The sequence below is a fragment of the Heloderma suspectum genome, chromosome 1 (assembly GCF_057233095.1).
Source record: "Heloderma suspectum isolate Gila_16-S chromosome 1, 16-S_ref, whole genome shotgun sequence".
NCBI lineage: Eukaryota > Metazoa > Chordata > Lepidosauria > Squamata > Helodermatidae > Heloderma > Heloderma suspectum.
Window position 1 is genome coordinate 354,273,097 of NC_139458.1, and position 15,262 is coordinate 354,288,358.

General features: G+C 44.8%; 2 protein-coding genes and 2 non-coding genes across 7 annotated transcripts in view; 1 reads left to right on the top strand and 3 right to left on the bottom strand.

Moving 5' to 3' along the window:
* TCP1 (t-complex 1) overlaps nt 1-7,852 on the bottom strand; it is a 19,748-nt gene extending 11,896 nt beyond the window's left edge. Inside the window, exons 1-4 of one of the 2 annotated variants that reach the window (XM_084827943.1) lie at nt 7,766-7,852; nt 5,319-5,404; nt 3,247-3,375; nt 393-490 (exon numbers count right to left, since the gene is read on the bottom strand). In XM_084827943.1, coding sequence (XP_084684069.1) covers nt 393-490; nt 3,247-3,375; nt 5,319-5,404; nt 7,766-7,835 — 383 coding nt within the window. In that variant the 5' untranslated portion in view covers nt 7,836-7,852. Of the gene's footprint in view, nt 1-392; nt 491-3,246; nt 3,376-5,318; nt 5,405-7,272 lie in introns of both variants that reach the window. The other variant, XM_084827944.1, reaches the window with a different exon arrangement.
* On the bottom strand, nt 2,712-2,846 carry LOC146359701 (small nucleolar RNA SNORA29). The gene has a single exon (XR_014787063.1). It is a non-coding gene; the product is annotated as a small nucleolar RNA SNORA29 (small nucleolar RNA).
* LOC146359702 (small nucleolar RNA SNORA29) lies at nt 5,897-6,031 on the bottom strand. The gene has a single exon (XR_014787064.1). It is a non-coding gene; the product is annotated as a small nucleolar RNA SNORA29 (small nucleolar RNA).
* A 2,099-nt stretch (nt 7,853-9,951) lies between the features above and the next one.
* Nucleotides 9,952-14,780, top strand: MRPL18 (mitochondrial ribosomal protein L18). 3 transcript variants are annotated; one of them, XM_084827947.1, is made up of 5 exons: nt 9,952-10,163; nt 10,335-10,477; nt 12,304-12,490; nt 13,716-13,950; nt 14,567-14,780. In XM_084827947.1, the coding sequence occupies exons 1-5, from the start codon at nt 10,060-10,062 to the stop codon at nt 14,636-14,638; spliced, it is 741 nt and encodes a 246-aa protein (XP_084684073.1). In that variant the 5' UTR covers nt 9,952-10,059; the 3' UTR covers nt 14,639-14,780. The 3 variants fall into 3 exon arrangements, with proteins under 3 accessions (XP_084684073.1, XP_084684074.1, XP_084684075.1); XM_084827948.1 differs by lacking the exon at nt 10,335-10,477; XM_084827949.1 differs by lacking the exon at nt 10,335-10,477 and having other exon boundaries at nt 12,358-12,490.
* Nucleotides 14,781-15,262: the final 482 nt, after the last annotated feature.

The following is a 15,262-nucleotide window of genomic DNA, read 5'->3' on the forward strand; positions in this document are numbered from 1 at the left end:
CAGAGGTCATTCCACCAGTCTAGCAGCAGTGTATCTCCCCATGCCCAAAGTGTAACTGATATAGTGGATTGCTATATCCAAATGTTTAAAAGCCTGGAAAAATAGAAGTCTTCACAAAGTGCTGAAAAGTGGGTACCAGACACGCCGTCCTGAAAGGGGCATCCTTCCAAAGATGGGGTGCCACCACCCAAAAGTCTTTCTAACTGGATGCCAACTATCTCGTTTCTGACAGTGGATGCCATTAACTGGACCATCAATGTTTTAAGCACATTGTATCAGTAAGGAAAAATAACAGATTGCCCTACACTTTACATCTTAAATTAAAATACAGGTATTAGGGAAGCCTCGCACTGCTTGCCAGTACAGATATTGCTGCTGGAAAGATTTCTTACTTGCAAGCAAGACGATATCCACTAATGACAGATGTGGGATGAATTTTCTGTTTAACCAACTCATCTGCATTTTTCAACAGCTCTGCAGCAATAATTACCTATTAGAAAGAAAAGATATATGATCTAGTAATATATAAGCAATTCTGTGTGTTCAAGGCATAAACACCCAGTGAGAAAAGAATGTTGGTCCTACCATGGCAAGTTCTTTCTCTTCAGTGGACAGAAGTTATCCTTACATGACTTACTCCTCCTGCTCACTATGGTAGGCAGGGCCATTCCAATTAGCCTTATATATCCCCCAAATGGATTAAGTCTGCACATTATTTCAGGATCTTGACCAGTGAAGAAAAAGACAAGGCTCACTGAAAGAAGCCTCAGAAGAAGCTAGCGTCTCCAGACTGTAGTGTCTAATGAACACGGACAACAAATGACTGCCATACAGATGTCCCCAACAAAGGTGTTAGTGCCTAGAGCTGCTGAGGTAGCCACTCTGCATGTAGAGTGAGCCATGATTCCCCTAGGACAGGGTGCAGGCCTGTAGGAGAATGAGAACGCGGTGGCCATGGTCACTTTGGGCTGTGGCCACACTCATTCCCGACATGAAACTCCTGGGAGGTTTTCCGGGTGGCAATCCAGCCCTTGGCCAAAAGAGGTTCTCCGCCCACATTTTAAATACTTTCTTCCCCAGGTAAGAAGGATTAAAGGAGAAAAATAGACTCTCTGAACTTCCTTGGGGGTGAAGACCAAAGGTCCATGACTCACACCCTTTTTGATCGATGCTTACTAGGCTTCGTGTTCTTTCCAAGGTTCTTTGCCCAATGCCTGAGTGAGTTTCATGCTGGCCTAGCAAAGCCAACCTGCCCAGCAGAGTCACTGATCCACCTGGGCCCTCCTCTCTATCACTGCAAATGGCAGCAGCTTTCATGGAGGAGCGTCTTTCAGTGCATGGGACCTGCATCCTTCCTCCTTGCACAGCCCAGGAGCTGAGCTGCGACTCCAGGTCTGCAGCTTCAAACTCCTCATCTGAGAAGGAGGTAAGCACTTGAGAGCGCCTAACAGCTGTGAGGGGTAGGGACATTGTACTGGATATCTCCACTTTAAAAGGCACACATATATGGTCAAAAGCACACATACATGGCTAGTTGGGAGTGGGGGGGGGGCAAAGCAGAGAAGATTAAAAGCCTGTAGATCATGATGCAGGAACACATGGAGGTCAGCAAATGCCCTTGTCTTGGAGGCAGTAGGACTGGAAATTGGGTGGGGACTCTCTCCATTCAGGCTAATCTGAATGGCTCTGCCTACTGGAGCAGGTGGGAGACGTAACCCATGCAGAGATACCTTCCTCCACTGAAGGAGAAAGACAGAAGACTTCTCTCCAATGAAGGGAAGAAAAAAGTATTCTATTAAGTATTACAACACTAGTACTTACAACTTACTACAGAGAGGATATATAGCTTGTCTCCAGGCCCATTTGACAACTTTAAACAGCACCAGTAACCCTATTCATTGTCTCCCATCCTGATTTTGGTCTAATTCTAACAACAAATGAATAAGAACCAATGGAGCCAGATGTCTATGGGCAGGCTCAAAGAGGCTTCCAAGGATTCAATGTTTGGGGTAGATGAGATCATGAGATGGTCCTGGCTACAGAAACAGAATCAGAAGCTACTGGGCTGGTGCCCGAACTGATCTGTTGGTCCTGTTGCTGAGGCAGACACCACTTTAACAACGGGAGAATACTTTCCCAAGCAAATCTTAGCTGCTACTTCTGATTGCTGAGGGGCGGAATAATGGCCCCATTTTGTTTTTGCTTTCTTATGAGAGAGGAATGTAAGGTTCTTATGTTCCCCTCTGTTTCCTTCTGCTGGCTACTACCAAAACGGGGGGTTAGAAACAAAAAGGCTTGTTCCTGTGTCGGTGTCAAAACCTGACCCCTTTGTGTTAAGTCACTGTGTACATGAAGAGAAAAAAAGAATGTCTTTTAGAGCATGGGAGAGAGTATACAAGTGCCCATGAAGCGCAGAGGCAGATCTGTCAGTTCAAAATAGCCAAGGCGGTCCCAAAAGTGCTCCATCCTTTAACTGCACCATCACTTTACCTCAGGGGAAGGCAACATGATGCCCTCCAGATGTTTTAGACTACAATTCCCACTGCCCATGATGGCTGAGGCTTATGGTAGTTCAAAATATTTGGAGGGCACCAGGTTGCCTACTCCACCGTACATCAACTTGCAAGAGATAACTGCACCTTTAAAACAGAAAAGCGTAACTGCATGCTTTCTTTGAATCGAAGCTATAAGGATGCCAAACGTTGTTATCCAATACCATGTTCTGCCATTTCATATAGGAAAAAGATATTGTCAGTCTTCTCCTTCAGACTTTGGCAGTCATTTCTTTATCCCATAAGCATAGCCACTTATTTTGTAGTGCAAATAAGCGGTAGTCAAATGGGAAAGTTTCTCCTCCAGTTTAACTGGTAAACCTTCTTGTAAGTGGATTTATTATGACCTGTCTAAAGGTATTATCAACTGAATTTTCTTTTATATGTTACTGAAAGAATATATTCATGGCCCCAACACACAAACATGTTGGCCGCTGAATTTTAACCACAGACTTAAGCCAGCATTACGCCTAGTACTTGGGCTCAATGGGTCTGTGGATCATACTTCAGTTTTCATTTTTGAAATAGAGACAAACTAATTTTATATGAGCTGATAATCTTATGTATGAAACAAAGGTTTTAAAAAGAATTAATGCTGCTTAGATTTCAAAGATGACAGCAAAGACAGTAACGTGCGCCCCCACCTCACAATCCTTGCTGCAGTGCACTTGAGTCTACATATACATAAACATACCACAGAGGTGGTCCCATCTCCAACTTCTTTGTCTTGTAGTTCTGCTAGTTCACACAGAACCTTTGCAGCAGGATGCTCTACCTCCAGCAACTTCAGAATGGTTGCACCATCATTAGTAATGGTCACATCCTAGTATTCCAAACACGCAAAAATTACTCATGCAGCTTAACATTTATTATGAAAATGAAATACATAATTTCAGTGAAAACAGTAAGTAATAGTCATGATATTAACAATCCAATCCCAGCCAACAGCAAGTGACAGCTGCCTCTGAGCAAGAACAGACTGCTGATCATATTAAACTCCTACTGTTTTTAATTGTACACCTATAGATATCCATCTCCCAGTCCTTTTATGTTAATCAGCCGTTCACATTCCTGCTACTTCATTTCAATAGTTAAGACCACAACACGTCTGAGTAAACATATAAGGGAATGGGCATTAAGGGTGGTAGGATATATACTCCTGGTATGGCAAGGGATTAGCCAAGCTAGAAATTGTGGCTTCCAGGTTACTACCCATCTGCCTGCTTGGCAGATGCCAGTTGCCTCTGCCCAACAACAGCCAAGGAAGCACCCCACTCCACCCCGGTCAACCTTTCTTGTGGTAAAGGCAGTCACGGAGTGTGCCAATTTTGGCTGATCCTTGGTGGAAGAGCTTGGAGTACTACTGCCAAGCAGCAGCCTGAGATATCCCCCACCCCTTTTCCTGTAGCAAAGTGAGACAAGGAGAGTGCTGGTTTGACTGATGGTGACAGCACTCAAAGCACTCCCACCCAGCAAGCAGCAGCCCAAACCCATCTTTTGCTCCAAAACACCAAAGAGTGGTGGGGAGCTTACTACTTTGGCCCTGCATAGCCAATGTGCTTCAGACAATTTAGCCACATAGCAGCCAAAGAACCCCAGCCGTCTTTCCAATGCAGGAGGTGCAGGGGGTAGGGAAAGGAGCAGGAATCACTGCACAGCTCTTGAGACTACTCCCTGCCCACCTGTGTAGCTTTAAAATTGTAATGGAGAATGGGTTGTTTATCAAACTTGCCAGACTACAGCAGCACACTCACTGTGGTAACCCAAAGTGTTGAAACCTAGATTTATTGCTGCTACTGCCAACAGCCCCTTTTTAAAAAATGCCCCCAAAGCTAGTAGAGGCATCTCGTAATATTTTTGTGGGCTAGTGAGCATTTTGCACTTCTGTGCAAAGCTGCTGAGAATGGTTTTTCAAATCAACATGTTTATTTATCCCAACGTTCTTTTAAATGAAGCCCTGGCTGCTGATAAAAATTATGCAAATTATTTGACTGGTAAATGGAATTACTCCATATAATATAAGATAGATAAATATGAAAATAAAAGTTTAAAAAACATGTTGACATAAGAATATTAAGCTGCATTTCTATGCACATTTACTTGAGAGTAAATCCCAAAAACAATGGGAGTTACTTCCAGGTAAATATGCATAGGATCAGGCTGTAAAATATGAAATCCTCAGTTATACTTGAGATTTTAAGGTTATCCTCCATGGCACTAACCATTTGCACCTGTGTAAAGGTTGAATACTTAATTGAGGGAGCAATCCTATCTAGACAGGCAGCCGCCTCCAAACTCAGAGGTGACCGCCTATCCAAAGCAGGGCAGAAGAAGCACGGAGGGGATCGTCTCCTTCATTCTTCTCCTGCCCTGCTTTTTCGGCTAGACAGTGGACTACAGCTGACTAGCCACGGAAGCACAGACAGGGGAAGGAGGCTGCTGTACAACATGCTGGATGTGTTGTACAGGCATTTCCGCCTTCCCTGCCCCAGAACATCCCCAGCCACACCCCTCTCCGGCCAAGCTCTGCATTCCTCTTGTGAGTGTGGGGACAGGGCTGTTCCGCACTGATTCAAAGGCAGCGCGGAAGTGCGGGGAGGTCATTTCCCGGAAACAACATATCCTATGGCCATCTAGCCACTGTCTAGAGGCCATAGGATTGCTCCTTAAAAGACTTACCTCAACTTTCTGCTTTAACATAAATCAGTTGGTTGCAATGGAGGATTTCCTCTTAAAAACTATGCATAGCAAATAATGTCTACTTACACCAATGTCATCCACCAACATTTTATCCAAGCCAACTGGGCCCAGAGAACTCTTCACAATATTGGCAATGGAAGCAGCAGCCATAACTGTTTCAACAAAACACACATATTTTCCTCAAAAAAAGGAGCCAAGTTTTTCCTAACAGTATAACTTTAAGTGACACAGGTTTTAAAAGCTACCTATCTACTTAAATAAAATCCTTTAAAGAAAGCAAATAGTTCTCGTTAAGAAACCCAACAGTTAGGACTTGAGATTTAACTAGTTCACAGAGCACCCTGGCATGGTTTGTACCCGTGGTTGAGTGTGGAAACAAGCTTTGTACAGTGAACCTCTAGTATTAACCAGGGCCTCTGTTCATAGACTCTTGCCCAAATGATCCACCCACCCTTCTCATAATAAATAGACTGCACTAGCAGAACTTATTTGTGTAGCCATTTACTTGTGTAGGCTCAGGTCCATTAGAAATGTCCTACGTGTAGTCCCCTGAATCAAGGGAAGGTTCCCAACATCGATGGGCACACCAGGATGCAACATAAAGTGGTCCTACAAGTGACACATTTAACATTTGCTGTCTTTGTAATGTTATGTTCTGCCATTTCATATAGAAAAAAGGCAATAACGTTCTTCTCCTTCAGACCATAACACGCTTTTCTTTATCCCGTAAGCATAGCCTCTTGCTTTGAAGAGCAAATAAGTGGCAGTAGAATGGGAAGGGACTGACTCCTATAGTAGCACAGATTCTAAATAATCTTATAACTGAGGTTGGGTGGGTGGGTGATAGCTATGTTTGTCAACTCAACAGATTTAGGTGTAATGGTGTTTATAATGGTATAACTAAGTTTATTATTTGCCATAAAAATCTTTCAAATATGCTTTCAAGTATGTCATTACCATAAAACCTACTACACAAAAAGATGCCTGCATGTACATACTGATGCAAGACCTAGTGAAAAAGGTAGAAATTTTTAGGTTTTTCTCTCTACTAGTTGCATGATCTATAGACCTGTATGATTACGTGTAAAAGGAGCAGACCACAAGTACTGTGATACTTTAGCTTAAATAAACCAATCTTTAGCTAGTAAAACAGAAATAGCTGCCAAATCCTAGATCCACCAATGACAGCTTCATTGAAATTAGAACCTATTTAGTAGTTTATGATTGGGGTAGATCTCTTACAGTCAATATGATTTCAGTGAGCCTAATATAAGCTAACATTGTTACAATTAGGTACTGGTGTCATTATTTGGGAATAAGATCAACCTGTCACAAAACAATTGGCATTCTCCGCGAGTATGTACATTATTTTGGAAGAACTCCAAAGTATGCCATTATAGAGAACATTTGATATTAAAAAGTACATCCACATTTAATGTTTTAGAAGTCAGCAACATAAGAGCAATGCTGGATCAGACCAAGGGTCCATCCAGTCCAGCCATCTGTCCAGTGGCCAACCAGCTGCCTGTGTGAAGCCCAGAAGCAGGAGATGACTGCAATAGCCCCCTCCCGCTCATGTTCCCCAGCAACTGGTATACAAAGACATAATGCCTCTGATACTAGAAGCATATAGGCATCAGAACCAGTAGGCATTGATAGCCTTATGCTCCATTAATTTGTCTAATTCCCTTTTAAAGCCATCCAAATTGATGGCCATCACTGTATCGCCTGATAATGAATTTCACAGTTTAACTGTGCAGTGTGTGAAGAAGAAACCAAAAATTACTTTTTAGGTTTTTTGTAGTTCAGCTACCAAATTTATTTAAAAAATTATTTCCCAGTCAATTTGTCCATTGTATTCCCTACAGGAAGGGCCAATGAGATTTCTAAACCTGTTACTGATCATGTATGGTTTCTTACAAATCTATAACGCAATGAAACAGAAAACCTCGAAGACGCAAGCGCCATATAAGGAAGCGATCTGGGCTCCACCACCCCAGTCACTCTGCCGCCAACTCACACGAGGTGCTGACTGGAAACGAGAGGCTCCATCACGCAGGGAAAGGGCGATTTATTTCAAGGATGCTGAACAGACTTTGGGAGGCACATTTGCAACGCTGCGACAAGACCACAGCCTGCACTGCTCTCCAGCACGGGTGTGACATGCGCAGGGAGGATCCGATCGGGTGGATCGTGCATTGCTCACGATGGGAGTCCGCGGCTTCTTTTCGCCTCTCCCCACCTCCACCCCAAGGGGGGGGGCGTCAAGAAGAACGATTTGGCTGCCTTTAGGGTAACCCACACGACGCCTCTATATCCCGGCGCCACTGCCAACGGCTACCCATTCCGCCCGCCGTGCTGACCGCCACGCGTGCCGTAAGCACCGAAAAGCCGCCCCATTTCATCTCGCGCACGCGCGCCCGACTGGCCCCACGCGCGGGAGGAAGCGCCGTCAGCCTCCAGGGAAGCCGGGCCGCGCGGTCGAAACGACCAGGAGGCGGTTTTGTTTTTACCATTCTGCGTGCGGACGTTCTCCCCGGTGTTCCGCTCCCCAAAGACCGCCAAAGGCCCCTCAAACGCCATCTTTCCCGAACAAAGAGACCGAGGCGGCAACGTGCGCGCGCTACCGCGGGCACCGAGTGTTGGGAGCGAAGCAATGCCTTCTGGGTAGCCCTGCCTCTCAAGATGGCGCCTGCTGGGAAGCTAATAGTTCTATGGCTTGAGCGGGGGGCGGGGGGAGAGATCTGCAGGACAGCAGCCATGACGCAGAAAGAAAGTTAACCAATCCAAATGTCTGGTAGAAGCTTAATCAAATTGCGTCGCTGATGGTGATTGGAACTCGGGCTACAAATGAACCTCCTTCTCCCCCCTCGTTGCGTAGCAACAAGTGAGACGGGAGAGGCGGTTGAATGTGTTCTCTGAAGATTCTAGAAAATGGCTCGGGAGTGCCTGATTACTCGGGGTTGAGGAGAATCCCCTAGATTGAATAAGAGATTGGAATGGTCTCATCAACTCGGCCTCCCAACCCCTCTCCTCAATAATTCTACATTAATAAGAAAAGCTCTTTTTCGCCTGAGCCTTGCCCACAGCTTATCACTGTTGAGGGAAGCTTGTGATATTCGAGTAAAGGCCGCACCACCACCACTTTTTTGGCCTAAGGCTAACGCCGAAAACTCGGCAACTGGTGGGAGACGGCTGAGGGGAAGCGCTCTGCTCGCATCCCTTTGTTCGTTGAGTGCGCAAGCGCATTCTGGCTTTCCCAAGAGCGCCCCGCTGAAGTTGCGACGGAAGAAAGGGCTGTGCCGGATGTGAATCAACATTTTTTGTTCTTCTGTTGGTCTCAGTCACATCCACAGAGATAGAAGAAGTTGAGAGAGGCATCTCATTGTCTGTATAGGCAGTTTCCAGGTTCTCATGGCAGAGACGCCATTGAACTGCGGAGCAGAAGCGGCAGCTGTCCTAAAAATCTTAAGGTTTTACTGTAGCTGTGATTCGGTGCTTCCCCCTCCCCCAAAAAGAGCTTCTGCTTTCTCTTTCAGACCTTATTTCGAAACATTCACATTTGGGGGAGTGTCTAGCATTTTGTATTTCGTGTGTTTTTAAGAGTTGGTAAGAGCTCCAATATTTTGGCCACCTACTGCGAAGAGAAAACTCCCTGGAAAAGACCCTGATGCAGGGAAAGACTGAAGGCAAAAGGAGAAGGGGACGGCAGAGGATGGGATGGCTAGATAGCATCACCGATGCAATGAATATGAACTTGAGCACACTCCAGGAGGGAGCGCAGGACAGGAAGGCCTGGCGTGCTGTGGTCCATGGGGTCACGAAGAGTCGGACACGACTGAACAACAACAAAGTTGCCTTGGATCTTTAAGAGAGAGACGATTTAGGACGCAAGCCTGTGCATATTTAGGGAGAAAAAAAGGATGCTGGGAGTTGTAGGACCTTTGCCCGACTAAACATGCATAGGACTGCGCCCTAAGAAATCCAGTGGCTTATCATCATCATTATCATCACCTTCTTCAAAAACAATGGTCCTGCCCCTGCAAATTCCACTGCCAGCACAGTCCGTTATTCCCGTAATGCAGGTTAAGGGAGCTGAGGCTGAAAGAACAGCTTACAACAGCCAGTGTTCTTGGGTTCCCGATACAAAATTCTCCATGCGGAATACCCCTCCGGTTGCGGCAGCTCCGTTGCAAGCGGAATCCTCTTGCTCTGCTGACTTGAAGACGCGAGTTACGCTTTTAAGGGCGAAATCCTATGCATATTCAGACAGAAATAAGTCCTACAACTCCCAGCATGCCCCAGCTAGCCAGTCAAAAAAACACCCTCCGGCGAAATAAGATTATAGTTAGAATGAATAGGCAATCCTGTCTTTGCTGCAATTTTTTATTGAAAGGGACATACTGATGTTCAACCACAGCTGCGCTAAAATCCTAGATTTTTCCATTGATTTCTAAGGACCGATCATAATTCCTTCCGGGGGAGGGGAGAAAATAACCGTTCTATTAAAAGCAGAAACCGGGTCTGTTTATTAGCCTAAGATGACAAGTCTATAGTCACATCCATTCGTCTCGAAACGCCGTTGAGCTGCGGGAACTTTCTAGAGGAAAGGCGGGATTACTTGAGGAGACCAATCAGAGTAGGCTTATAAACCTTCTTTGGTGACGCCATTTTGTTCCAGGGCGGAATTATGCGCTGTTCCTTCCTTGACTTGTAACGGCATAGAAATGGTGGCAAGTTCTGTATGCGGATGGAATGAAGCACTCTGATTCCCTTAGTAAAGATGGCGCTACCCATTTTCTGGTAGATGCGGTGCGGTCCCTTGCTGAGTTTTTCCAGGCATGACGGCTTTGAGGAGATCGGTTTTGCAGCTGGGGATCGCAGCCAGGGGATTCCGAGAAGCTGGCCAAGGTGCAGAACCTCTGGGTTTGGGGTCTGGGTGGAAAGACGCGGGAAACAAATATGAGAGAAAGAAACCAACCAACCCCTCTTCCCCTTTAAGTGAGCGGGAGGCGAGGTTTTTTTTTATAGCACTCTGCTAAATATATTTACTTCTGTTGAATTTACTTTCCCATAACTTAGGTTGCATCCTAGCAGCCTGATCCTAAACATGCTTTCTCGAGAGCAAATCCCATTGAGAGTCTGTTTAAGAATAAAGACTCAGCCACTGGCTTTTAGAACAACTGCTCTTTTCAAGATGTTTGGAGAAGGGAAGAAAGAGAATGGTTAGTGCAGACCACTTTATACGATTGCCTTTGAAGAATGCAATCATATGCACATTTGTGAGAATTAAACTGCGTACAGTTGTGCAACATGCATGCTCACCAGGAAGTCGCACACCCTTCAACATTTGTTCTGTTTGTATTTGTAGCACTCCTGTTTTTGCAAACCCCATTGAGGGACTGCCTGAGCTGCCCACAACTACACAGTGCTGAAGGCTATGCCATTTTGTGTTTATGTTAGTTTCAAGGAGCCATCAAACACATTTCTTTCTCCATGTTAATTTAGTTTGCAGTTGGCTGCCCTATCGTATTCTAGAGCAGGGTGCATAAGGTGCAGTTGACAGTGGTTAACTAGAATGTTCAGTCCCACAGTTATTCTTCCTGTGATACTTACAGAATAACTGAAACACATTTATCAACATTTATAATCCATAAAGGTGGGTATGGGGTGATAGAGAGAAGCAATGCATTGGCGTTATGTGTCCATGTGTGTACATTTATTTAATGCGTGTGATGTGTACTAGAGTCCAGATGCATCTTCTATTCACACATCCATTTGGTGTAATCCTATACTTATTTACTCCAAAGTAAGTCCCACTGTGTTCAGTGGGGCTTACTCCCTAGTTACGTGTGCTTTGGATTTTGACTTAGCTGTGTTTTAACTTCTAGACACCCAAGGGAGTGAGATGAAATCTGAAGAACAGCAACTCTTAGGCTGCGATCTTATACCCATTTATTTTGGAGTAAATCTCATTGAAGCTAATGGGATTTATTTCTGAGTAGACATATATACAGTTGGGCTGTAAGTAACTCAAACTAACAAAATGTTTTAGAGGCATCGCCAGAATCCCTCCAAAAGACAAAATGGGGACAATGACTTGCCAAATATAGTCCCTGGTGAATAGGAACACATGGAGTGTATTAAGTGAACTCAGTGGGAATAACACATTTGGATCAGACTGTAAATATGCCAAGATTAAGGGTGCAATCCTATCAATTCCACTCTCAATGATTGGATGACCCCACACTCAGAAGCTTCTGTTCATCCAATGCCAGGCAGAAGGAGCAGCGCAGGCGATCTTTGCCTCCCTGCCCTCCTGCCTTGTACTTTTTGCTAGACAGGCTTTTGCTTGCCTAGCAAGGTGTTTCAGAGGGCGAGGGAAGGAGGCTGGAGAGCCCTCAGGATAGCTTGTATCCTGGCCTCTCCTGTCTCCTCCCTGCCCACTGAAACGCCCCCTTTTCCCCCTCTTCAAGGTTGCTTTTCTGACCTCGTAGGACAGCCAGTGCAGATCTTTCCACACTGGCTGCAAGGGGGCAGGGGAGGGGTGGATATCTGATTTATTTATTTATTTATTTCATTTCTATACCGCCCAATAGCCGAAGCTCTCTGATTCTCCCTTCTGAGGTCAGAGTGCTGTCTCTGAGCTTGGAGGGGGGATCCTTAATACCCTATGGCTCCTCAGACAATGTCTAGGGGCCACAGGGTTGCTCCCTAACGGTATAATTGTAAGCATATTTATTTAGACATGTCCCACTGATTTCAGTGGAACATACACACTCCTCATTCCAAGATGCATCTTGACTGGCAGGGTGCCTTTGGAAGGCTGTAACAACTGTCCCTCACCAGCACTTTAGCAATAGACTATAGATTATCTTAAATTTTCATTTGTGCATACAGGTAAATGTCTGGAAACTTGCGCCTCTACAGTTCAAGCTACTTAAAGCGATGTTAAATTGTCCTATGTTTTATACTGAAAATCTGTCTAGGCACTGAGTTCTCAACATCTCTTAAATATACATTTCAGTAGTTTTTCTTTATTCCGCTGCAGTGATTAGATTTAGTTCTAATGTTCCCAATTCCACACCTTCTGTTGAGGATGAAGTGGATACAACAGAAAATGAGATTGTTGCCCCTGACTTTACTAACCGGAATCCACGTAACTTGGAACAGTTGGCTGTAGCAAGGAAGGAACGAGGCTGGAAAACCTCATGGCCAACACGAGAGTATTGGCATAGGTAAGAATGTAAAGAATAGCAGAGCTCTGCAAAAATCTGGAGAGCATCTTCTGTTCTTATTATCAATGAAGAAGCAATATCTTCTTGTTCAAAGCTGTCTTTTGTTTTCTAATGAGATTCTCCTAATCTGCAAAGGTCTACTTGTTTTCCGGCTTATATTCGATGCTAATAACCTCATCCCACTTTGCAGTCATTTCAGCCTTTTGTATTGCCTGTGTATCTGCAGTGGCTCTTTTTTGCTTTATCTTGCACACCAACCTTTTAGTCCTTATATTTCTGTTTGACTCTTGACTGTAAAAACCCCCTCTGCTCTGTTGGCTCTTTCATGGTCATTTTGCACTATGCAAATTCATCCTCTGTTTCTGCCTATTGCCTACAATCCTGGCACGTGCAAGCATAGCAGGGTGGAGAACAGGCCCCCATAAGAGGCCAGTGTAGCCTCCCCACTTAGCTTGCACCATGCTGTATCTTGACAGGCCCATGCATCTAATTGGAAGCCTTTCTGCACCTCTTATGGCTTCCAACAGCTCAATGTTTCTTATGCCACAGTGTGCAGCTCTGCTCTTTTGGACCCCTAGCGAAGTCGAGGGCCTCTCTTTAGAGGATGAGCCTGCCAAGATGCAGCACACAGAGCATGACAGTGTGCAAGTGCCCGAGTCGGGGAAGGACAGCTACGTTGGTTTCTTACGAGAAGCTACATCCCCTCCCCTGCTGCTGCAAGATTGCAGCTTTTGACTTCTTCTTGGACTTCCTCCTCTGTGCCGTCTGCCATGTGGATCTCTGTACTTAATAGGGGTGGGCAACTACATCTGGTGTGGAGCCAAATGACCCCTCACCCATCCCACCATGGGCCTGAGGACATCGGGCAGTGCAGCAGCACCCCTGATGTCATCATCTCCCCAGTCGAAGTGCCATCTGGAGCTCCCACCAGCGGTTCACCCTAGGCTGCTTTGCCTGCGCAGTGTCCCATTAATGGGAACTTAGGATCCAAGCCTTTCGTCTTTACGTGGTTGTTTCAGTTTGTGACATTTGAGCTGAGGCTTGAAGGAAAAGAGGGAGAGAACTTGGTATCAAGCAGGTGTTCTTAGAGGGAGTTCCAGGTATGAGGCATAAGACTGACAACTAAAAATGGAGTTATAGGGAAACCTGTCACTGTTCATGGAAAAGTATTTTGAATTCCTGAAATGAAATCATGACTCGATATTTTTCTTGCCTTGTAATTCAGATTGCGACTTGAGCGAACACAGCGACACGTGAAGGCTTACGTTGAGCACTGCAGTGGTCACATTGTGGTCTCTGCTTCCACCCGAGAGTGGGCCATAAAGAAGCACCTTTATCATACATCGGGTGTGACAGCATGCATGAACGTGGGGCGTGTGCTAGCGCAACGCTGTCTTGAAGCAGGAATCAGCTTTGTGGACTTCGGGGCTACAATTCCATGGGAAAAACGTGGCACTTCGGCAAGTTGATTCTTTTGGGAGGTTTTAGACTTTGATTAATCTAAAAAGTCTGGATGCTGCTCATCCCATGTTTCAAGCCTTTGTCACAGTCCTTTCTACAGATGAGTTTATTTCTAGCATGGAGCTGTGGTCTGGCTCTAGTGCTAAATGCATTAGCTGATGACATGTAGTTCCCCTCAATGTACTGCTTCACATTGTGGAGCATGTCTATATAGGGATGCTAACTGTCAGCACAACATGCTAAATCCAATGTTATGCAAGCAGACTTCCATGCATTCAGCAAGAGTTTCCCTTCTCTTCATCCCTGCAGCTCCCAGATCTGCTCTGGAGTATCCCCCAACTCTTTGAAGCTGATTTGGGACATGCCTGGGGGGTGGGGGAAAGACTGCAGTAGGGAAGGGGAAATTCAATCCACCGGTGGTATCTTGCAGAAGGACATTTTTGGATACAATCCATAGAATGAAAAATGCAGTATTTGGGGGGAGAGAAGGGAAAGATCTCTCAAAGGATTGGGATGATAAATGTGAAAAACTAAACCATTCTGTATGTTGAAAATACTAATATAGGTGATAGTTTAAAAGTTATGACTTTATTGCTTTCTCTTAAAAAAAAACAGGTCCAAAGTTTTGAAAAGGCTATGACAGAGGGCGGTGTTGAACTAAAAGAGCTTCAAAGAGTATATGAATAAGTTGGAAATTCATGAGAAGATGCTGAGAAATACTGCTTAAAAAGTCTGCAGTTCTGCCCTTACAGCGAAAGCTACCATACTCAGTTTCACAGTTGTAATACTATTGAAGTCAGTCATATTAAATAAAAATGTAATAGAAAAACTGGTGTTCCTAGCAGTTTTTTTCTTTTTCAGTAGCTATTTTCTAAAAGTTGGGCTGCACCTGGAATTTCATGGAACTAACTGGATTTCAGAACTAGCATATTCCTGCTGACTTTGACAGCTTCTTGGTCAATGATATTTAACTATGAAATAGATCAGAGGAGGGGAAATCTATGACTCTCCAGATGTTGTTGGATTCCAGTACCATCAGCCCAAACCTACATGGTCAATGTTCAGGGACGATAGAACTATGTACTACTTCCAGTACCAGATGCAGTAAGCCTCTGTGATGGCCATTTAAAATATTGAACAAGTTTGAGGCAGCAGTAGCTCAGGTGTGTCCTATTTCTTTGTATTGGTTTCAGTTGCTCTCTATTGCTATCATGGTTTCTGTACATCTATATGGGTGACCACTGGTAAAAACCAATTGGGGAGAAGTTATGCAAAACAGAACCAAAAAATGCATATTAACGTGTCTCATTC